The sequence below is a fragment of the Ailuropoda melanoleuca genome, chromosome 11 (genome assembly GCF_002007445.2).
Source record: "Ailuropoda melanoleuca isolate Jingjing chromosome 11, ASM200744v2, whole genome shotgun sequence".
NCBI lineage: Eukaryota > Metazoa > Chordata > Mammalia > Carnivora > Ursidae > Ailuropoda > Ailuropoda melanoleuca.
In genome coordinates, this window is record NC_048228.1 from 23,769,679 (window position 1) to 23,794,491 (window position 24,813).

At 51.0% G+C, this 24,813-nt stretch overlaps 1 protein-coding gene across 2 annotated transcripts in view; it reads right to left on the minus strand.

The window, feature by feature from the left end:
- Positions 1 to 9,394: 9,394 nt before the first annotated feature.
- Positions 9,395 to 24,813, minus strand: part of HADH (hydroxyacyl-CoA dehydrogenase) — a 47,303-nt gene continuing 31,884 nt past the window's right edge. For both annotated transcript variants that reach the window (XM_002916938.4, XM_034671398.1), the window contains exons 4-8: positions 24,253 to 24,379; positions 20,806 to 20,895; positions 17,160 to 17,232; positions 11,412 to 11,528; positions 9,395 to 10,253 (exon numbers count right to left, since the gene is read on the minus strand). In XM_002916938.4, coding sequence (XP_002916984.1) covers positions 10,135 to 10,253; positions 11,412 to 11,528; positions 17,160 to 17,232; positions 20,806 to 20,895; positions 24,253 to 24,379 — 526 coding nt within the window. In that variant the 3' untranslated portion in view covers positions 9,395 to 10,134. The remainder of the gene's footprint in view (positions 10,254 to 11,411; positions 11,529 to 17,159; positions 17,233 to 20,805; positions 20,896 to 24,252; positions 24,380 to 24,813) is intronic.

Here is a 24,813-nt window from a genome sequence, read left to right on the forward strand (position 1 = left end):
CATCTCTTGAACTAGTTTGAGAACCATTGATACCCCTGGTCTAACTTAAATCTCTTGCTGAAATTGTAGTCGGTTTCCCTTTCCCAATCTCCGGTACAGCTGGGGAACAGCTGGCTGCCATACTTGTAATAACCCTCCACGGACTGTACTTGAAGATTGCCATTAAATCACCCCTCCAATTTCTCTTCTCCAGGCTAAGTGATCCCAACTCCTTGAACCTTTCATCATCAGTCCTTTAATCAATCATTTTCATTACTATCCTCTGGAGCCTCTCCAATTCCTCATCATTTAATCCTAAACTTGAACCAGGGAAAACTATTATGTTCAGGAGACCTACTTGTTAGAAAGGTTTCATATTCATTTGAAAATCATCTGACTTTTCATAATGTACATGAGCCAAACCTTCGAACGCTGCCATTCAAGCTCTTTCTGGGAGTTAACTAGAAAATCCAAACAAAATGGTATAGGGGGTGATAGTTATGTGTTACTTTTGGGGGAGGGAGAAAAAGCTTCTACCAACACAGTGATCGGCTCCCCTGGATCTTAGAAGGAAACTGATTATAGTCTCTTCAAAAAAAAAGATAAAAGTAAGAATCTGTTCACCAGGTATGAGCAAGGACAGGAAGCTGAGAATGGAAGGCCACCAACGCCCACTCAAGTCCTCTCTCCCTCAGTGGTTCTACATTTTCATGACCTAAAACATGAGCACACAATGTTGAAGAAAGGAATTGTTTGGGTCTTTGGGTCCTCTGAGCCAGTCATTCCTTCTACCAACTTGGTTCCCGTCTAGTTTTTTTATGCTCCTTCTAGAATAACAGGCTTCTCCCAGGTATCTTAGACGTCACAGCTCGGTGCTCATGCCTGGCCCCCTCTACCGAAATGCGGCCTTGGGCAGGCAGCAGTGTGGGCAAGGAGAGTTAGGAGTCCCCGAGGGGTGCAGCCCAAGGGAAGTCATCCTGGGGCATCTCTGGGCCGGACGATGTGCGTCTGGCTCCCCGTCGTTTGATCTGGGAGCGATTTGGCTCTGTTCCCCACAAGCTCAGAGCCGAACTGTGTGCCAAGAGGAGGAGGATGGGTCAGCCTCCCTCGAAGCCCAGCCTTGCTCCGAGGTCACAGCTGACACGCTGGTCCTTCTGAAGGGGTGTTTTCCTCCTGGTTTTAGTTCGGGTGTTTGCTAAGGCTGCTGGCAACGACCTGCTGCGCCGTTCAGAGGGGCCTGCGAACTGCTTCGTGACTACAGCTGTCCTAAGTACAATAATTTTTCCCTCCAGAGTTTGGTCTCAGGCTGCGACAACATGGAAACCTCTAATCAAGGGCCTGTGAGCAATAACAAGATGTCAGTGTGGCTTTCCTTTTAAAGGAGAAAAATGCTGAGGGAGTAATGCGTGGTTCTGACAGAGAAGAGAAACTGGAATGTTCTACATGACATAGTCGTTCTACAAATTACATTACTGCTTCTGCCACAGGAGATTAGCTTCCATACATAAAAACCTGGGCAATGTCAAGAGCTGCCCTGTGAAACCTAATTTCTGACTTCTTATGAAGGGTCACTATCCAAACTATATAAAGAACTCTTACAAGGCTATAGGAAAAAAACCCAAACACTCTGATTAAAAAACAGGCAGAGTATCTGAATAGGCATTTTCCAAAGAAGACATACAAATGGCCGACAGGTCCACGAGAAGATGCTATCATCACTCGTCAGGGAAATGCGGATCAAACCACAAAGATACCACGTCACACCTGTTAGAATGGGGGGTATCAAAGAGACAAGAAATCACACTTTGGTAAGGATGTGGAGCCCTCGTGCACTGTTGGCGGGAATGTAATTTGGCGCAGCCACTGTGGAAAACGGTGTGGACGTTCCTCAAAAAATTAAACGAAGAACTACCAGACTGGATCTGGCAGTTCCACTTCTGGGTATTTATCTAAAGATGACAAAAACAAAAAAAAATACATGCACCCCCATATCCATTGCAGCACTACTTACAATAACCCACCTATGAAAGCAACTGAACCATCCATCGATGGAGACGTGAAGAAAATATGGCATAATATACACAACGGAATACTAGTCAACCGTAAGAAAAAGTGAAGTCCTGACATTTGCAACAGCTTGGACAGAACCTGTGAGGGCATTATGCTAACGGAAAGAAGTCAGACAATTACTGCATGGTCTCACTTATATGTGGAATCTCAAACAAAACCAAGAAGAGCTCACAGGTACGGAGAACGGACTGGTGGTTGCCTGGGGATGGGGAGGAGGCGAGGGATGGTGGCAAGAAGGGGTGAAGAGGGTCAAAAGGTACAGTTATAAGTCCTGGGTGGGGGGGACACCGGGTGGCTCAGTCGGTAAAGCATCTGCCTTTGGCTCAAGTCATGGGATTCAGCCCCACCTCGGCTCCTGCTTCTCCCTCTCCCCCTGCTTGTGCTCTCCAATAAATAAAATCTGCAAAAAAGTAAGCCCTGGGGATGCAAAGTACAGCATGGTGACTACAGTTACTCACACTGCATTGCATATTTGAAAGTTGCTAAGAAAGTCTTAAAAGTTCCCAAGAAAGTCTTAAAAGTTCCCATAGGAAAAAAAAACTTTTGTAACTATGGGGATGGTGATGTGAACTAGGCTTATGGTGATCATCTCACAATATATACATAGATCATTATACACACAACAATAATCCGTTACGTGTTAATTATATTTCAAAAAAACCCCACCTGAGTTCTTGGGACACATGCATACACAAAAATCTGAACTGCTTTTTAGTGAAAACTGAATAGTTTGACCACAGCTGAGCATCTTAATATGAATAGAAAGCTGTGATTCTAGATCTTTTGTGGCGGAAGAAGATCCTTGGCGGGTGGGCCGTCCCTGAGCAGGCACCGTCTGGGAAGCGGCTGTTCCACCCCGGGGCCACTCGGTCGGAGAGCTGCTACGGGAGATACGCGGTGCTGGCGTGAATCCACCAAGCGAAGGCAATACGGTTGGTCATTTTTAGTCAAACTTGAGTGAAAACCGGCTGTTGACTTGCTCTTGACAAACCGCGCTAATGGTATCGTCAGCGGGCCTGTGGGCGGCAGTGATAACCTGGTAGGACAAAGAAATGATCGATGCGCCCGTTGCAACGCATCCTTCCTGAGCCCCTGCCGATGGGCGAGGCGGTAGAAACGAGGTTTTGCACTTGGTAAGGCTGTTGGGCACCCGCAGGTGTTCCCCTGCTCTCAGGTACAAGCGTCCTCTCCTGGAGTGGCGATCTGGACTTTACAAAACAAGTTTTGTTTTGTTTTTTTCCTCTTGTTTGTTCTCAGATGTGAACACGCAGGGGTGCATGTGATCATTTATCTCAATGTCTGGTTCTCTCATCTTCACCTTCTCGAAGGACTTACTGAAGGAAGGGAAAGGACATAATGACCGTCGGGGGCCCTCAGGCAACTTCACAGGTGGCCTCTCGGGGCTGCCCTGACAAGGGGCGCGTTAGTCAGGAAAGCCCCCGTTGCTGACTGCCGAGCGTTCTAGCAGCTCCAGCCCCGCGGATGGGATCGCACCCATGGCGAGGAAACAGGGTCTCCCACTGGGACAGAGGGGGCCCGGCAGGGGAAGCCTGGCCTGGACCACGAGGTCGCTGACCTCCACAGGCTACGGGGCCGGGGGCCGGAAATGAGCGCGCCGCCTGGCCTGCACACAGGAAATGACTCACCCATGCATTTGCCTTTGAATGGGCTGAGAATTTGTTATTAAATATGTTTGGTCCGGTACGAAGTATGTTTTTGGATCCCCTGTAGCCATAGAACATGCAAGCATTATTTGCTGCTTTCGGTGGAAGCCGTCGGTAACCAGGATTAACCAATCCTGTCTTGGACCAAAGATCAAGAAAATACTTCTCCCCGAAGGGCAGAATCTGGATGGTACTGGGCCATCCGCACTGACGGGCTCAGTCAGCACTGCTCTTCACCTGTCAGAGCTTGAGAGGTGACCGGCTGCATTAAGTTTCTGCACCCTCTTACTGCATGGAGGGTATCGGTAGGGAAGGTCTTCCTTGCCACATGGAACGAGAACACTGCATCCAAGTAGCAGACTTAGTCTCACAACTGCTTTTTCTTTGTGGTCACAGTGGAATTTGTAGATGAGTCACTGTCTTCTCCATCTGCAGCCTGTCCCAGTATTTGAACTCACGGAATCACTGAATCACGTTCTATGCTGTAATGGTATTTTCTACCATAGAAAGAAGGCATGAGGCAACCCAAGTAAAATGGAGTCCTACAAATTGGCCTGTTTGCTGTTATAGGATTTTTTTTCCCCAAGAATTTATTTATTTGAGAGCGAGCGAGCATGAGCACATGAGCGGTGGCGAGGGGCAGAGGGACAAGCAGACCCTCCCTGAGCAGGGAGCCCTGACGCAGGACTCGATCCCAGGACCCTGAGACCATGACCTGAGCCGAAGGCAGACACTTAACTGACTGAGCCACCCAGGGCTTTTTAAGATTTTCTTTTTGAACCATCTCTACACCCAACATGGGCCTCGAACTCACAACCCAGAGACCAAGAGTCACACACTCCACGGACTGAGCCAGCCAGGCGCCCCTGTTGTTGCAGGTCTGTTCAGTTAGCTCAGATACACGTGCCCACGCGGTTTTAACATCTAGCTCGCCCTCCGTGCCCAGCTCTGGAGAGACCCCTCGTGCCCCCGCAGGGGCGCACAAAAGCCCGAAGTGCCTGACAGTCCCAGCTCTTTTCCGCATGCTGGCGTCCGGCACACGCCCCACCTGCGTTCAGACTCCAGGGAGCCAGGACTCTTCCCCCCTCGGGGTCTGGTCCAAGGGAACGCGAACCCTCCAGGCAGCCCTTGCCAAAGTGGGCCCGTTTCCGTGAGCTTTCAACCTGAATTCCACACTCAATACCACGGCCATTCCAACGTATCGAGACTTTAGGGTGACGGGCTCAGTTCTTTCCTTCAGGCTTCCCACCCCGCACCAGCGGCTCCATCAGCAGGCCAGGGGATCGCAAGGGGTAGTCAGAGACCCTGGAACGCAGAGGCCCAAGGAGGCTGCGCTTCACTGGGGGGGGGGCCTGCAAACTACAAGTCTCGGGAGGGAGGTGTGCTGTCCCTCCCTGGCCTCCCAGCATTTGGGATGAGCTGTGATTTTTAAAAAAGGCCACTGTCAACTAGTTCTCTCCCAGCAAAAGGCAACCCCCAACACACCCCACCCTTAACAAGAAAGGNCGGGGGGGGGGGGGGGGGCGGGGCCTGCAAACTACAAGTCTCGGGAGGGAGGTGTGCTGTCCCTCCCTGGCCTCCCAGCATTTGGGATGAGCTGTGATTTTTAAAAAAGGCCACTGTCAACTAGTTCTCTCCCAGCAAAAGGCAACCCCCAACACACCCCACCCTTAACAAGAAAGGGAGGACAACAGAGAAAATCGAGATACAAGCATGAATGGCCTACCATAGGCCGAGGACTCAAGAGCGCCGTGCCAGCTACCGGCAGAATCTACCCTGAGACGGTGCTGAAAGGGGCAGGTGTCCCCTGGACCTGCCCACACGCCGCTGGTTCCCGGCCCAGGCCGTGTGTGTGTGTGTGTGTGTGTGTGTGTGTGTGTGTGTGTAAGCTCCAGCGGCCGCCAGCCATGCGGACTTCAAGGGCGGGGGCAGCCCTGGGCTGTTCCCCTCCCCTGCGCCTCACACCCCCACCTGACGCGAGTTAAGCCGGAGCGGCTCACGTGTTGGAGCCTCAGGCTGTCCCCCGGGGCTCGAACCAGAGTGGGGCTGGGCAGCACCCGACAGTGACTTCCCACCCCGCCTGCCGGCCCCACCACCGGTCCATGCGCAGAGGGGACGCTTGCTCTGCACCCTCTCCCTTCTCCAGAACTGTACCACTGACACTAAAAGGCTCTGGAAATCTGCCTTCCCACAAGTATATGCCAAAACCTCCACGCGGCTCCAGAAGGAGGCATTTAGGGCTCAGTCCTTCCAACCGCCCCAAGCAGAAGATTTCGTTCACACATGGTCTTCCTCCCCCCAGGACTGTTTTTGGAGACTTCTGCGTTTTCTGGCGTCTACACCTGGGATTTCTGAGTCCAGTGGCTGTTGACAAGGAGGTAGCAGGAAGCGCTTCTTATTCTGGGCTTTCCTTCCTAATATCCACCTGCCCAAGAACGGCTGACATTTTCTGGCGGAACATTCCAGTAAGTGCATCTACAGAAATGAGACTGAGGTGTCACGCTGAGAAACACCCAGAAAAAAATACCCCCCACACTCAGGTTACGTTAAGTACAGCGGAGCCCAGCACCAGAACCCAAGTCCGCTTAATCCGCAAACCCAGGGTACTCGTCATTTACCCCGACTCGCTCTGCAAGGGCTGCGGGGGTGAGACCCACAGGCGGAGGCCTGCTCGTGACTCCGGCCTGCGGAGGGGCTCTGCCAGGACAACCCACACGATGGTAGGGCGGAGCGCAAGTTCTCTCCCGTTCGTCCGCCACGGCTTCTCCACCGCGAGCGTTAGGAGAACCTTGGGCACTCTCTCCGGGGCACTTGGCTTTTTTTCTGGGACTTAAGTCACCGGCGGCCTCTCGCTTCCACGGTAAAACGGAACTTACCTGAGCGGCAGCCGCCTCCCCCAGGTCGCCGGACGCTTCCCCACGTGCTCCTGCCTCCGAGCGGCCACGACCGGCCGGCGCCTGTCCCAGGGCCTGAAAAGGCCTCCCGGAGCGGCCGAGGGCGGAGTATGGGGCTCCGACCCTCGTCTTTTTACCCAGGTGGCCCAGCAGCTTAACTGCCAAAAGAATTGGGCCTGTTCTCAGTCTCCAGCCCTCTCCCCCCAGGTGTAAAATGTTCAGGACTCTGTATGCCAATCGGTTTTCAGGAACTTTCCCTTCCAATCGGTCAGAAAGGAGGGAGGCGGGTCACAATTAGCCTATCTGCCAGGTGCAGTGCTTGACATTTGCAATCCACCATCGATGCATTTAGTCCTCAACCCCCCCCCCCCCNNAACCCCCCCCCCCCCAGTTCCATCCCTTTGCCGGTCCTACCAGATACGCCCAGGAGACAAATTCCTCCCCCCACCGCCGGGTCACCCAGGTGAAGCAGGGTGGGGCTGAGCACTAGAACCCAAGTCTGTTTAACCCCAAAGCCCATGCTAGTCATCATTTATGCTGATCAATTCTGCAACAGATACTGTTGGTGATTTTAAATAAAACACGTAATAGAATTAGTATTCCTGATGGGATTTTCTGTCTTTCAGTAGTTGAAATCTGTTCTGCCATAGACTGATTTTAAAAATAGAATTTACACAACCAAATGCGTTGGGAGCACAGCAATGCTTCCATTGTTCAAAGCTTTAGATTACTATTGGTGTGGCATCAATACCTATTGCCAAGAAAACGAGCCCCACAGAATTACAGCCGCACCTTGTACCACTGGTAGACTTAGTTGGTTCCTTAGGTTGAAATGTTATGGGGATTAAAATCGAGGTGAGACAAGACAAAAGCTTATTTCAAATGTGTCAAAAGTATACCTCGCAGCCCAAGAGAGAAAGCGTACTTAGCACGTGCCGTCTGTGCCGTCTGAGCCGGGGCCTCACAGTAGTGCTACCCTCTCCCAGGGTGAGTGGCTAAGCCTCCAGTGAGCGTCTGGAAGCTGACATGTGACAGAGCCAGAAAGCTCACCGTACGACAGCGCCCGGGGGGCCATTGTTTTGTACCGCCGGGATCAAGGACAGAAGTTTCTCAGTTCCCAGGTCCGGTCCCAGCTCTCCCTCATACCCGCCATTCAACAGCCCCGGACTGGAAACATACCTTAGGGTGATGGCCAAGAGTTCGCCAACCGTCCCCGACCCCCCGCGAGATTAACAGTGAATCTTACAGACGGTAAAGGGCCACGGCTTGGACTTTACGAAGACCTCCTCCATACGCGCGGCAACTCCGTCCCGCTGCACGGAGCGGCCGGCCAGGCTGGCGGCTAAGCTCCGCGCGCTGAGGCTCTTCTCGGCCGCCATTGCATCCACCGTGCGCTTTTCTTTCTCATCTCACATGTTCATTTCTAGTGTAGGAATGAAAATATCACTAGGAGGGGTACAGGAGAGAGGGGGAAACAAGCCTCCCCTTGACCACAAACCTGGTGGCTCCTTTCCAGATGCCATCAGAGGTCCCTGCTTGCTGAGTGGAGGAAGGGCCGGGCCCTGCGGCTCCCCCCGGACTCGGCCCCTGTCCCACACATGTGCGGCCAAGCAGCAGAGGCCACGCTTGACGCCCGGGTCCCCGCGGAGGCGCAGGCTGGAAGCATGGTGGGCGCCGGGAGGCAGAGAACCCCGAGCACGGCGGCTGGGCCAGCGGGGGGACCCGGAGACAGGAGCCCCAGCCTGAGGCAGCGGTCCTGCCCGCCACGGTCCCCGGGATGCTCACAGCTCCTGCCCGGCCCCAGACGTGACGGAGAGAGCGGCCAAGCCTGCGGACGTTTTGGTAAAGCTCAAAGTGCGCTTAAACAAACACCTCTGCCGGGGAAAGACGTCCGGCAGGGCGGTGAGCACATCAGGGGCTTCTCTCTCCCCGGGAATTCCATGCTGGGGAGCGAGCCCTGCGGCCCCCCCGACAAGGGCCCCAGAGCTCGGGCACTGCAGTCAGAGCGGGAAGGAAACAGTGCCCTGCTGGGCCCAGGGCTCCCAGCAGAGGTCAAGCGGCAGCCTGACGGGAGCAGGGCCCGTGCGACCACAAGCGGACTGGGTGATGCTGGCCTCACAGGTGCTTCCTTTCTTTCGTTAGGAAATGTTTTATAAGAATAACCTAAAAGTTTCCTAACCCAGGTTCTATGTGGGGTAGAAATGTAACGTATTTCCTTATTTTCCCAGGATGCTATAGTTAGAGTCAGTAAGAAGGTTAACAAGCTCCCTTTTATCCACCATGACATGGGAGGGGGGAATCTCTCCACCATTTAAACTGCGACCCAGGACACCACACAAGGATGGCCGTGTTGGGGACAGTCCTGTGTGAAAGTTCGGCTCGGAGATGCTCTGTGTGCTATTTTGCTCTGACCCGGTTCGGCTCCCTTGGGCGCGTCACTTAAGCGCTCGGTTCCTGCACCCGCTGGACTTGGAGGCTTCCGATGTCTTTCCTGCTTCAAAATTCTATCTTGGAAGACACTTTCTCCAGCCAATGATTAAAAGAAGCTTATGTTACACTATTTCTCTTTGTTGGCAAAGAAGAAACAGATGTCCCTTAGAAATTGTTTTCTGTGCCCTTATGACTGCTCTACTGGTGAGAAGCCTACGGAGTGCCAGTGCAGACTGGCTCTACAGAAATGCCTCCCGCCGCTGCCACCTCAGAAAAGTAACAACAGGCCGAAGAAGATGGGGCGCGGCTTTTGCCTAAATTACCAACCTTTACTTCTGCAACCATTCAAGCATGTGACACTTTTAAATTATACACGTTTATTTCAGTTCAAATTTTCACAGATTAAAAGATTGCATTTTATTAGAATCCATTTACAGGCAGTCTGCAGCATGATTTCTCATGGGGGAAAAAAAAGAGAAACAGACAATCATCACTGAGATTCTGGATGTGAATGAAACCTCTTCCTGCAAACCGAGCACGTGGAGATAGGCCCACCAACAGCCTGAGCTCAATTAAGTCATGACACGACAGGTCGCGCCCCAGACGTAGGGTAAGGCTTGAAGCTGCAGGGAGCAAATGTTCTCAGCAAGGCGAGACGCAGGCACCGCTCACCGTGGCACTTCCCTGACACGCCACCGACGTGGCCGACGGCTCGCCACTCTCCCGTGTGGCCGAGACGAACGCAGCCGTACTCGCAGCAGATGCTGGCCCCTTCACAAGTGAATGAATCCAGACAATTCATTATGAAAATGGTAAGGTTCAAAAGATGTGTTTGCTCCAAGGCACCAAGGGTGTAAAGCTTTTTAGAAAATACAGAAAAATGAACAGACTAAAACAGGGAAATTAGTTCTCAATGAGGAATCTGGCATTCTGATAACTATGTAAGTAATTACTTCAGAGAGGTTACAATCAAAATGCACATGGAACAGACGGAGCTGTGTGAGGGCACGTCCGACCACAGAACGGTCCCGTGGGCACTTGGGGGAGCTGCTGGTGCGTGCCTACGGGGGCCCCTGCCGGAGCAGGGAAGCCGCGCCTCACTTGTACTTGTAATAGCCTTCTCCGGTCTTCTTGCCCAGCTTGTTCTCCGCCACCAGCTTATTCAAGGACGGGATGGGCTGAAACAGGGGGTTCTTCGCATCCATTTCATACCACCCTACAGAGAGGAGGGAAAAGGTTTAGGATGAAGTGCTGGCATTATTCCCACACCTCAGCATTCCCAGGGCAAGGCGGGGGGGGCCCAGCTCAGGACAGGGGTCCCCACTAGGATGGGCCAGAGGCAGGAGGCAGCTGAGCCGACGCGGCCGGACGGGCCCTACAGCGGACAAGCCGTTGCACCAGCGGCTCCCCCGCAGCCCGGCTCCCCCGCGGCCTGCCCCGCTCATCCAGTCTCCTCCTCGAAACAGCTATGCCAGTGGTCCAAGGACGAAAACAGAACCAGTTCACCTGCCGGCTGGACCCTCCGTGGCACCGTGAAACGACGTTTGGAACACATGTTAAAAATCTGAATTTGCTGCCACTGGTACTTTGCATCCTCATAAAATACAAAAGTTCAGGCTTCATTTAGAACCCTCTTTGCTCCCCACAAATACTTAGGTATTCCTTGTGAAACGTGGAAGCATGAGCTATACTCAACTTCAGGAGTCCGATTTTCCTAACTATCTTTACTGTCCTCAGAGCCACGAAGTAAACTAGACACATTACTATCTTTAAAGGGCTGCAGATCTCCACTAACGCGGAGGTTACACAAGTCCGCACTTATGACGGAATGACGCAGTGTACCAATGTCCGCTTCCAGTGTGACCCTGTCCTGCGGAACCATTAGGCAAAACCACATAAGCGGCACACAGGACCAGTCTGTGCTGTATTCGAAACTTCCGATGAATCTACAATGACTTCAAAACAAAAAGTTTTAAAAATAAGTTACCCTGTGAGCACACTGTTCCTGTTAACTTGAATCTTTAAGCTGGAAGGTCTACTAAGACCCCTTGAGGTTTCGGTTTTTTGTTTTTTGTTTTTGTTTTTTTTTTTTAAAGATTTTATTTATTTATTCGACAGAGATAGAGACAGCCAGCAAGAGAGGGAACACAAGCAGGGGGAGTGGGAGAGGAAGAAGCAGGCTCATAGCGGAAGAGCCTGATGTGGGGCTCGATTCCAGAACGCCGGGATCACGCCCTGAGCTGAAGGCAGATGCTTAACCGCTGTGCCACCCAGGCGCCCCTGAAGTTTCGGTTTTAAACGGGTCGTAATGCATAGTTAAAAGAGACTACCTCAAGTCCACTACAGAAAGACGAGAGAGAAGTCCAATTCCTACCGTCTAAGATGAACTTCGTAGTATCCAGCCCCACGTAATCGAGAAGCTCAAATGGGCCCATGGGGTACCCAGCTCCCAGCTTCATGGCGGTGTCGATGTCTTCCTTGGATGCATCACCTGAGGACAAGAGGGCAGCACGGAGCCGTCACCGTCTTCCCCGCGGTTCTCCTGCTCATACTGTCAGTCCCAGAATTCAGAGTTTTACAAATTTGCACATTCAAAAACCATCCAGAGTCAGGATTTCTGGCTATGGTTAGATTGCATCTCAGAGGTACATGCCAAATATACTACAAGATTTTCAAAGCTATTCCACCAAGCTATCCTGTGAGGTGAATTCTAGAGCACTGCTACGGTGTTCGTGTAGAGAGAAGGCCCCAGTGGCCTGGAAACATTAGTTATTTTTAATGGGTTGGGATTTTCCAACTCTGGAATAATTTATTACATCACTTAAAGCCAGAGTATATTTTTTATTGATAAATAAGACTTTTTTAAAACAGAAAAAAAATAAGCTTTGTATTTTTATATGTATTGTATACATATTTTTCCTTTCCAGCTTTCTTGGTTTTACAAGTAATGAGTATTCCTCTGGAATTGCACTCACATCAACCCTTTAGTCAAGATAAAATTTAAAAAGAAGCCCAAATCTGATTTAGAACTGCCACTCAAGTTTCAAAGTGTGCTTAGTAGATTAAGACAAAAGCAAATGTGCTCTTTCCCTGGAATTTTACCCTTAACTATTATGGTCCTTGGGCCATAAGAAGTCTTTCAGAGAACCTATTCCCTTTCTCCACATCAGGAATGGGAATAGTCTACGACAGGTGATCATCTAGAATTTTGTTCCAAAGTATAAAGAAATGGTCAATCACACCAAAGCTAAATAAAAGGAGAAAAACGTTCAAATACTCAAAGAGAATTTTATACCTAAACATGTTTCAGATTTTTAGGCATGAGGAATAGGAACTACTTAAACATCTATAAAGACCATATATATATATGGTCTTTTTTTTTTTTTTTTAAAGATTCGTTTATTTACTTGAGAGAGAGAAAGAGTGCAGTGGGAGAGGGAAAGAGAATGAGAATCCCAAGCAGGGGGCTCTGTGCTGAGCACGGAGCCCAACGCGGGCCTTGATCTCATGACCCTGAGATCACAACCTGAGCTGAGAGAGTCGAATACTTAACCGACTGCACCACCCAGGTGCCCCAAGACTGTATGTTTAAAAAGTATATGAAGTACAGTTGACGGTGATTAAAATACGGATTATTTCTACGGGAGATATTATTCGTGCTTTCCTAATTAGTCAACCAGGGGATGCTGGGAATCGCAGCTTGGAGTTTTAGGCCATAAGAAAGCAAAAAAGCAAAAATCACCTGCATCAGCCTCAGGCGGCATCCTTCCCTCACTCAACTAGTAGTGTATCTGTTCCATACCACGCACCGGAGACTTAGAATGAGACAGAGAAAAACCAAACAAGCCCTCAAGTACTCACGAAACAGTGGGAGGACTCAGGATGTGTAAAACAAAAAATTCACCAGCCACTGCTGAAGATTCATGAAGACTGACACGCCTCTGTGCGTGCAAGGCGGAGAGACTTACAGTGCCAACATTTCACCAACACCCACCCACTGAGGCCCAGGTCCTGAAGGATAAAGAGAATCCCAAGGGACGAACGGCCAGGAAGGGCATGCCAGGCAGCAGGAACAGTGTGTGCAAAGGAGAAATGAGCAGGACCATAGCAGCTGATAAATGGATTCTGCTCAGAGGCCTTCATCTGACCCTGAGGCTTCTCTGGTGTTAGAAACAGACGGCTAACTGACCTCCCACCCACCCTCCAGTCCAGCACCTGCTGCCCCCTGGGCTTGGTGCCCCGCCCCCTCCCACATCTGACATCTGCTTCCCGCAGGCCTCTGCTCAGATGTCCTCTCATCAGAGCACCCTGCCCCCTCCCTGCACATAAACTAGCAACTGTAACAACTCCAGGCTAGGCCTCCCGCCACCCTCTTCACTTTGTCTTTCTCCGGATTACTGGTCACCACCTAACGCAGTATCTACTGTTTCATTCACTGTGGACGCCTCCCTTCATTAGAATATCGGCTCCTGGGGACAGAAATCTCATAGCATAACGGTTAAAAATGACCTAAAGCCATTTAATCAAATCTATATTCAAAGACAAATAATGAGCCCTAGAGGCAGTTCTGTAATTCCAGATTCAGCAACTCACTTGAAGACTATTTTATTTCAAAAAATAATACGAAAATAAAGCATATCAAAGAAAAAAATCTAACTGTTACAAAGTCAGCAACTCTAAAAATTCTCAGTAATACAGAGCAAAAGAGGCAAAAAGAGGGAGAAGTAAAACACGCAGACTGGTGCGCCAAGCGGGAGGTAAATATGGAACTGTGTTCTAGACCAGTAACTCCGGAACTTGTAAAGAGTCAAGCACTCCACCGAGAACAGGACACCTGCCCCAAATAAGACGCACCCACAAAACCTGACATCCACTTCAGGAGGTTCATGGGGCCTCCCACCTCTCCCCGGTTAAGAACCCCTAACTCTAGACAAGCAACAATGAAAAGCTTCCTCCTGCAGACGGGGACCTGGGAGCGGCCCACTTGTTTCTCTGGCTGGCTCGTCAGCGCCACCTACCAACCATTCTGGGCACTGACGACAAGCCCGTCGCCAGCAACACCACACAGCCCCGCTCCTTTCATCAACAGCTCCCGAGTGCCTGTCCTGTCCCGTACAAGCACTCAGGGGAGGATGAAGAAGAGACACTTCCCAGACACTGCAAGGAAAACAGTGTCACAGCAACAGAAGGACACGCCCTGCCACGGGGAGGAGAGCCGAAGCATAAAGAGGGTTAAATTAACACACATGCGTCCAGCTGGGAACACTGCGGACATTAGGCGGGGCCTTGTAATAGCAGGGGGAGTAATGTCTGTGGCGATGGCAGCAGGGGCAGAGGGGAAGATGAGGGCGGCTTCCCTGGGAAGGGAACTGTATTCCGTAGTGTACAACAGAAACACTGAAAAGGTCTTGAGCAGAGGAATGACAGGGTGCAGGATGTCACACAGTGATGGGGGACAGGCAGTGACACTCCCAGGGCCTGCCACCAGCCCAGCCCTCCCAGAAGAGCTGCCTGGGACCTGTTGGGAGGGCTGGGGGGGGGGGCATCTGACAGGTGTGGTGGTCTGCTACTGGGCGCCAGCCTGCTCAAAGATCTGGAGAGAAAGCCACAGGGATGAGGGGGACCAACTGCACCCACCAGGCTCCCATTAAGAGCGTGAACAAATGGGAGCCACACAGCAAGGATGGAAGCTGAGGACTGAGAAGGCAAGCCCACAGCGAAGCCATGAGGCCGAAAGCATCAGAGCAGTGGCGAGGGGGCAATGCAGTGTCAGCAGGTGCCCCGGGGAGCTGGCAAGCAGCACCGGTGCGGGGCCCCCAGTCACCCAGGGGGCCCGAGTGGTGATGACGGAGATGACTCTGCTCTAATGTCAACACATCGTCCCGATGGGCCTCCCCTGCTCGGGGCGGCACTTGGCCAAGCTCTGCGTGTAGCACGCACACCCTGGGCTGACAGGGTTTGTGAGGGACCGAATGTGTGTGTCCCCAGAGTTCGTGTTAACACCCCCCCCGACATGTAGGGTTAGATGAGGTCATGAGGGCAGAGGCCCAGGCGGGATGAGAGCCCTCCCAAGAGTCAGGAGAGCTTTTCTCCCCTCTCTGCTCCCCGCCACGTGAAGATACGAGAAGTCAGCCGTGTGCCTCCGGGAAAAGGCCCTCACCAGAATCCCAGCATCGGGCACCCTGGCCTTGGACTTGCAGCCTCCAGAACTGTGAGAAATACATGGCTGCTGTTTATACGCCACCCAGTCTGTGGTATTTGTGTCACCGGAGCCCACACGGTCAAGATGGTATCGCACAGAGAAGTTCTCCCCAGAGAAGGCTGGAAGAGGCTGAGCAAACCAAAGTCACAGTGTGTCTTCACTGCACGCCTCTGCTGCCGGGTCCGAGACTCCCCCCGCCGTGTGGGAGCATGAACAGTATGCAGCGTCTCCTCACCGTCCTGGACAGCACGACAAACGGACAGACAGACAGGGCAGGCAAGAGAGGAAGAATCCAAACCAGCTTCAGGTTTCACGGTGGAACTGCCGCGGCTCAGCCAGCTGCTGAGAGCGGCCCATGGAGACACGGTGGCGGGGGGCACGTAAGCACCCCTCAGTGGGCCAGAATGGGGGAGGGGCGGCGACGCGGCAAGGGACATGGTGAGCAGCCCGAGGTATGACATGTGGAGTCCGGACCGCAGTGCGCTGGCTGGGCCACGACACCCACCCCAGACACGACAGCTGCCCCCAAGGCCAAGGCTCCAGCTCCCAGGCTCCGAGCAGTGGGGAGAGAGGCCACGGGACGAGCAGTGGGGGGAGAGGCCACGGGGCGAGCAGTGGGCTGCCGTCCAGGCCAGCGCCGTGGGCAGCCTCCAAGAACAACCCCCGGCGCTCAGACCCTCTCTCCGGCCTCACCTCACAGGGGGCGCACGATGGGGAGGGCCAAAGGGACCCCTGCCGGGGGAGGGGAGCAAAAGACAAGAAAAGGCCTTTCCCACTTACAATCAGATACAAGGTACATCTGAAAATATATCAACGTGACAGGATGTTTCAGTGAGGAAAAAACATGAAGAGGTGCATTACCCAATGCGACATTCTACGACGTTACATTAAAACAAAACCAAAAACCTGCCTTTCAAAGTAGGGTAAAACGCTTCACGCATTCTTTGAGGTGTAATTAGGCATATTTGTTGATAGATAAACACAGAAGTGTTGGTTTGATCTTGGAGCAAAAGTGTGGCAAATGCTTCCATAAAACAGAGAAAAGTTTTAATATTTAAAGCAGATTTTGAGGAAGCAAATGTGCTTTCATCTCTCTGGAAGAGCTGGTGTAAATATTTTGTTTCAAAAATGACATTCTCAGGAGCAAGCATTTGTGAATGAAGTAACTGAAAACAATTACACTTGCTTTTTATCCAGTCCTATTAAGGCCTATTTGCCTTTGAAGCAGACAGATAGTTACCTTTCCAGAAATGTGGTAGGAAAGGGAGGCAGGAGGATGCACGCCAGTTTATAACCTTGGACCATGTCCCAAGTTTTGTAATTTTACAACAGGGGAAATCATTCTTTGTAAATCAACAAGTATCAAGAAAAGCATTTGAAACCATTCTTAAGGTTTAAAAAAAAAAATTATCATGGCATCATTTAGTAAGGATGGGGAAGGCTCTTAGAAATAGTCATCGTCCCCTATCAGCCTTGTCACTTACCTCCCATCACCTGTCACAGACTCACAAATTTTAGAACTTTAAGGAACTTTAGAGGTCCCTTAGTCCAGTGATTTTTACATTGTTACTATTTTAAGCAGGAAACTCTTTCATCAAAAGCAGGGATTCAGGATATATATCTGGGCTGGCCATGCGACTGCTCTGGCTGAGACCTTAATTGGGTGTGGGGGAAGGCGGGGGAGGGAGTTCCAGAGCCCCATCTCGGAAGCTCGGAGGCCTCACAGGGAACCCAGGGGACCAGGGGACACAATGACAAAGGTCTCAAGGTCCAGGGTGAGGCTGATTCACAAAGCTAAAACAACAGAAGCTCCTCCTGTAATCTGCACGGCCCAGCCATTCCTACAGGGCCTGCTCGAGGACCACTGAGCAGTGCCAAGAACTAAGACTTGGCGTTCCCAGCCCAGGTCAGGACAGCTACCTCGTTCATACAGCCTGACCGCTTCCAGAAGGTACGGCACCAGGAGACGGTTCACAATAAACCCCGGAGTGTCCTGTTTTAAGAGAGAAAAAAACAAGACAAGTGAATTTTCGCTGAACTCCATCTGTGAAGTCACCAGACTGCCCCTTCTCACTCTGCATCGTATCACCCACACTGATTTATGCAGCTCTGCGTTTTCAAGATTTCTTCTGAAGTTCCAGCACAGCTCTGCTTCTATGGCACGTGACAATCTGTCCAACAACTGTAATACTCAAAAAAAATCCAATCCAATCAAACCTAGATGCCCCCACTGCAGGAATCCTGAACTAAAAGGAAGACCGAGGCAGAGAGGTCACTGGAAAGAACACAGCTTTGAGGGCAGGCAGTCCGGGCTCAAATTCCAATAGTTTCTGACATTGTGACATTCTGAAACCAGGTTCATCACTGGTGAAATGAGGGTAATAAATCCACAAGTTGTGAAGACAACTCAGAAACACACAACATGCTGTGTACATAGCCCGACACTCAAAGGGTAGCCTTTACTCCTCCTCCCACACCTCTTTCAGGGATCTGGAACAAGCGCACTCTACCTTGACCCATCTTCACTGCCCGGGCGCCCTGGAGCCGTTTCTGGGCTACTCGGGACGTTCTCACGTTCCAGTGCACAGTGTAGGGCGGTCCAACTGGGGCCAGGGGCAGAGCAGGTCCCTGCACCCCAGATGACCCCCTCGTACTGCACACCCCTTTCATCGATTTCATCCTCGTTACCACGCTTCATTGTCTCTCCTGGAGGCCTCCTGTGGGATTTCGATTCTACCGACTGGTCGTTCTGGGGGAATTTGTGGGGTAGGCTGGCTTGGTGATTTTTTTTGCTGGTATTTATGTGAAGCTGATTTCCGCTAAGTAAATGGCGTAAATTTCAACAAAAGGCTGTGATGTCCCTGCAGGCAGAACCCCTCACTCTAGCCCTGGGCCTGTGTCCCTTTCTAGCACACACAAGCCCTCCCTAAACATACGAATGAAAGCCGGCCTGCCCCCTGCGTTACTCCTACAGCTACCCTGAGTGCACGCTGTGTGAACTGGGCAATAAAGCCATGGGATCTGTACCTCCCTTGACTCTGGACAAGCAGAAACCATGTCCTACTCCTAGCTCCCCAGGAACACAGAGATGAGCAAAACAGCTTTATCAGCTTAACCACAAATGTATTAATGAAATGACGCTGACTTTGTAAGTAGGGCAAAAGTGCTTTTCAACTTCAAAAAGTTTATCATAAAAACTCAGGACAGGGTAGGTGAAACACACATATACAAGGTTAGAAGTCAGAAAGTACTCTGGGGAAAATATTTGCTCCAATCAGAATACACGGAGTTTTACACAGTTAGTATCATCCACATAAAGAGGTCACAGAGCTCAGCAATGAAAAAGTGCTAAACTCACAAAAAAACTCACTCGTAATCAAAGTACTCATCAGAATAAAATAGCATTTTGCCAATAAGATTAGTGGCAAATAGGTTTTTTCTCCATTATACTAATATTCAATGCTATTGATGGTTCAGAGACACACGTACTCTCATGATGTTGGTATGTAAATTGTGATGTAAAGAGCACAGTCCCTTAATAAAGCAATGTAATTTTATGTAATTGTATACCTTACACTACTACACTCATTTACCAATATACTTTATTTACTGTACTGTGCCAAGCACCGTTCTATGTACTCTACAAACATTAGTCCATTTACTCCTTATGATAACCCCGTGAGACAAGCACTATCATCACCTTCACAGCGGGGAGAGGACACGGGCCAGATGGGGTAAGTAACTTGCCCAAGATCACAAAGCTAATGAGTGCCAGAGCCAGGATGTGGTCCCAATCACGCTGGCTCCAGGGTCCCCGGTCTCACCCTTCTCAGACCGCGCTCTCCTCAAGAAGTCTCGCCGTGAAGAGAGTCGCGTTCCGGGCGCCTCAGTGTCATCTGCTGTGCGGCATGCTGGCCACTGCAATCCTACAGGCCGAATCCAGCCCCCCGGCTTCTGCACTGCTCCATGACCGCGGCCCCCCACCAACAGGAGGGCCAAGCAGTTAAAGCAGACCGGACACCCAAAAACACGGACTATCTGGCCTTCTACAGGACAGCGTGCTGACCCCTGTTCTTTGTGCTTGCCTTACATCATCCGGACGCTTCATCAAGAGCCTGAAAAACTGACCCACGAAGCTAGTATGAGCCAGGAGAGGGTTCCAAAATGATGTAGCAAGGCAGTTTTATGAGGTCAGGGAGTCCCCACTCCTGCCTGTGCTGGGACCACGCCAGTGCAAGAAGGGATCCGACCCTCTGTGAAGGAATGATCACACAGCTAAGACCACCGCCCGTCCCCGCATTTCCACCTGTGCTGGGACCACGCCAGTGCAAGAAGGGATCCGACCCTCTGTGAATGAACGATCATGCAGCTAAGACCGCCGCCCGTCCCCCATTTCTGCCTTCTTATCCAGCTCGTGATTCGCTACACACAGACGCTCTTTCTCGAGCCATCACTATGTTCTGCCGAACAAAACATAACCCAGGGAGAAAGTGCAACATCTGGTTATTAATGTGACTTTTTAAAAAATCCAGACAATTTAAAACCACAAAACAAAACAAAGAAAAGAATGAGCGCTAAAAAAAGAGACTTCCTCCAACACCACCCTCCTGGACCGGGGGGATCGGCACGTGAGTCTGCTCTCTCCAGCTATGGGGGCCGCGCCGACACGTGACTTAGAGGATTCCTGAGCAACAGGCGTTTCCACAGTTACTACAATATATTGAGTTCAAGCTGAAGAACATTTTAGAAAGCAAAAGCATACTGTAAGGAGAACCACAATGATAGAAAAGATTATGGTCAAAAAAGTAGATGCATACTTAGAAAAATTTGTAACGGTATCGCACAGCTGCCCATTTAGAAAAACTGCCAAGTCACACAGAAGTGTGGTCCTAAGTTTTGGGAGGACTGAAGAGGAGCGACAGCCAACGGAGACTGAAGGAGAGCAACACCATAGGTGACAGCAGCTGGGGTCACTTCACATAAAATATCGCAGTATCACAAGAAGGGAAGAAAGCCGGGAGGCATGCTTCCCAATGGGCCATGCTTCTCAATGAAAACCAAGACACAAAACAAAACCACAAGGCCGCACTCGCTGAGAAACAGCTTCACTAATCCCACCTGGGGAAGTGGGCTCCTCCCCTCTCTCATCACTTCCCCAGCCACCTGTTGTGCTCTTTCCCAAAGTGAGGTGCTGGTTTTCAGCTCGGCACGCACGTGTCTACCACGTTGTCCCTGACACGCAGGCTCCCTGGCTCCCCCAGGCCCAGCAGAGGCTAAAGCCAACGGGGTCACAAAAACTATGGAAACACAGCAGCCCATCAACAGACAAAAGCCAAGACCCGTAGAGAAGTTCTCTACTCAGCTGAAGTTCTGGCTCTCTTCAGATCTCGAAGGATCCACCTGATAGCCTTGGGCAAGGCTTAGGGTCTGGCTCCCCAGCCGGCGGCCCCCAGACAGGTGTGAGGTGAGAGTGCCCCATCTCTCACGTCTTTCTACAGAAGAATTCTACCCCAAATACATCCATTCTAAGGAAAACCACCCCCTCCCCAAGGTACCTATACTCTACCTTGCAAGAAACAGGATGCTTTCCCAGAGCTTTGGTGAAGTCTATCAGAGATTCGTAAGTCTTCTGGCTGGTCATTGGTGTTTTAATGACCTGGAAATGTAAAGCAGAGAATTATGACCAGAGAGTCAGCAAACAATTGCAACAGAACGATTCAAGAAAACACTGATGTAAAGTGTCTACACAGAAGGTGGCAAAAATAGTTTTAGTTCCAGAATACACGAATCTCAAGCCAGAAACAAAGAGTTTACCAAAATGTCCACTTTAAGACAGTGAAGTACTAGGGGCGCCTGGGGGGCTCAGTCAGTTATGCATCTGCCTTCGGCTCAGGTCATGAGCCCAGAGTCCTGGGATCGAGTCCCACATGGGGCTCCCTGCTCAGCGGGAAGCCTGCTCTCCCTCTCCTTCTGCTCATGTGCTCTCTCTCTCCCTCACTCTCTCTCCTTCAAATAAATAAAATCTTAAAAAAAAAAAAAAAAGACAATGAAGAATGTACAAAATCAAAGCTTAAAATATAAATGTGTACGTGTGTAGGAGAGCTTTACAGGCTTTCTCCCTGAGACGGACCTGTGTTCAAACGTCCCTCACACCACTTAATGGCTCTGGGACCCTGGGCACGTTTCTTGAAACCACAGTGACACTGAACTCACTCTCCCCACCTCGAGCAGCTGAGGTGACAGCGGAATTCGAGGAGGAGGCGAAGCATTAAATGCAGCTGCTAGAGGTACGACGTGCTCAGTAAACGCGGGCTCCTGTTACTGTTTTACTTGCTGCTGTTCCTTTACTTCAGGGAGGTAACTGGATGTCTACTGATGACAACTGCCCTTGAAGTACTCTGCCTGGAGTGCCACCTTCTCCTGGCCCAGATGAGGAGAATGTGTCCCCGGAAAACAGGGTGACTTGCCCAAGTCACAGGTCTCTTGGACACTGAGATGAGGATCCCGATACTCTGCCCTCCCCCACACAGATGCCCCAAAGCCCACCGGCTCCCTTCGCATCAGAACAGGCTTATCCCACAGAGGAAGGTTTTCATTTCCAGCACACGGGGGCCCCAGGCTGGGCCTACCACCTGCCAGGCACCTGGGGAAGGCTCCTGGCAGCCCGACGGACCCATGAGGAGCGTGCAAGCAAGCAAGGGGCCAGCTGCTACCCCGCTCACGGAGGCCCGCTGGCACTCCACTCGCACGAAGCACCTCGCCTGGCAGCCCCCAGGACACACACAGTTCACCTGTCGGGAACCAGATCTGGCAAATGGATAGAGACCCAGGTGAACTGAAACTAGAATTTAAATGCCAGTTAAGGCACTTCAATGAGAGCAAAGCAAACAGGCTTGGCTTCTACAGTAGACCCTTTATATGAGGTTAGACAACTCCATCCACCTCCGTGCCTCACCTCTCTACTATGAAATGGGGATAATGATACTCGACACGTCCTCCGTCTTGCGAGAGGGCCGTGGGGCTTAATGAGCTAGGGTCTGTGCAGGATGAAAGGTGCGGTATACATGCAGAGAATTATCATCCTCCGTCTTTCAATGTGACCACGGTTTGGGGTGTGGTAGTATGTGACGACACTAAGGGAAGTGAATGAGTAGCGCCGAAAAAAGCACGATGTAGACGGGGATGAGGAATGGGAGGAGATGGACCAGAAACCAGAAACTGCTCCGCGAACACCATAAATAAAGAGCAATCCAAGAGTTACTCAAAAGGAAGTGTGAAAAGGTCTCCAGCAGAACCCCACAGATTGAACGAGGACAAAGGCTGCTAATTATAGAGTTTCAAACATAATTTGTTGATTTAAAGGAGTCAACAGTAAAGATTTTTTAACAGGAGGATGGACGTTTATTCATCCATTCAACAAAGAGCAACGTGCTACAGATACTCTGTTTATAGTTCCAATAGTCTGAAAACAACACGCGCACACCTATGCATGGAGTCCCGTCCCAAGCAAGCAAAGGAGAGCTGCTCAACGTAGGACACGACCCACTTTCGTGCTCACTGCCAGCGACACATGTGAACACCCACGAATAAAAACTGAATAAAGAGTACTTTTATAAAACATTTTCTAGAAAATGGTAATATTTACTAAGCATTAGCTGTTAACAACCAACACGCTGCCTTTCCAAAGACAGAGACGGACCCTGCTATGTAAACGCAGTGAAAGAGCAGCAGTCTGAAGTAGGCGTGTACCGTGTGTCCTTCTCTCCACACACAGGTACCTGACACAGTCACCAGGGGAAGCGATTAGTCCTCAAGCGCTGAAATGTTGAAAATGCCATTCCACTCCTCGCTCTTTTCTGCATAAGGAAACATGTGGTTTCTTTTATTCCCGCCCCCCTCCGCTCCTCAACTTCTTCGAAAACACCCTTAGGACGCGAGAGTACAGCGGAAGAAGCTGGGACGCAGTGTTAGCCGAACAGATAAACTCCCACCTCAGCCGGGTCAGAGCTGTCTTTGAGAGAAAACTACGGAAACACAGTCATCATTCAACTAGAGGTGAGTGCGTACGCGGTGGGATGGGGGTAAGGGCATGTGAGAGGTAGGACAGAAAGAGCTGGCGGAAGGCACCAGTGGAGAAAGCAAACCCCGAGACTCTCCGGGAGCCCCGGCCAACCCCCGGAGGTCTGCCTGGCTCCGCGTCCCCCACACTTCCCATGGCAATAACTCTTCAAGCCCAGAACAAATGCTACTTTAATAGCGGCTGCTCCTCAGACCCTGTAATTAGCCCCCTGTAAAAGGCAAGTTGCCACATTTCAGGTGCAAATTGTCTACTGTGACTCGTCTCCCTATACGCAAGTCTCCAAGCAAGCAAGCAAGCGAGCGGAAGCGACCCAAACAGGATTACTGGGGGCCTGCTCCCCTCCATCTCAAAGGTCTGCGCTCAGGACGCGCAGGCTACGGGGAGCTGCTTTAACAGCTGGGATCAAAACCCACGGGACATGTGCTCATCTGGGGACAATAGTAAGGCCCGGTTACCTGGGCCAGAATTCACCCCAGCGAGTGGACAAGGGGGTACAGTGGCTCCTGTGTAAAACCAGGCTGATAAAATTCCATTTACAGCCTGGAGCACACTGACCTCACCGAGACCGTATAACACGTGTGGCTATGCCCTCTGCGGTCTCAGCGAGCCAGTGGTCTGCAGTGCTGCCTTCCCAGTCAGATGCCTCTCTCTGCACTGCCTGTCCCACATGGCACAAATAAGTAAATGACATTCCACAGACTGAGCAGCCGTCCTGCCCATCACCGGTCAGACCACTGGGCTGCGAAGAAACAAAGCACGACGCCTCCCTAGACGTCAGGTGCTCCTTCTTCTGGCTCCGAAGGACAGACTGTGGCCCGAGAAACCTCGCACCCTCCCGTTAAAATCCACCCAGAGCACCCCCTGATGGCAGCAGCAGTATGAGTCAGACAGCAGGACTGGCAGAGCTGATCGGGCAAGCAGACACCCACTGACCTCCACCAGCTTCATCAAGGGCACTGGGTTGAAGAAATGGAGCCCGGCGAATCGGTCCTGTCTTGTGGTGGCGTTGGCTATGTTTGTGATCTGCAGAGACGAAGTGTTGCTGGCAAAGATTGTGTGTCTGCGGAGAGAAAGACGGTGGAGTATCGGCATGAGTCCCATCTTTAGAAACAAACAGGACTGCCCTCGGTGCAGCGCACGAGGCGCCCGCCTGCTGCCCAGGTCTGTTGTCCAGAGCTCTGCAGGAGGTCAGGGGAGAGAGCTTCACGCGAGAAGCCGAAATAAGTGACCAGTTTCATCTCAAGTTTGAAACTTTAAATTCGACAATTTAAACTTACCTGTTTCAAAGGTGTATTTGATCTTTACCAATCTTTCATTTACTTCCAGCAGGAACATTTCTCTGTCCACTTGTATTAGTTAATTTTCATGGTATGTGGGGGAACACTGAGGTTAAGTACCAGCCTCCACCACAAAATGAAACCTAAGTGAGCGAGACTAATGACGGTAAGGATACGCCACAGACGCTCAAAGTCAACAAAATACTGTAAAGAACTA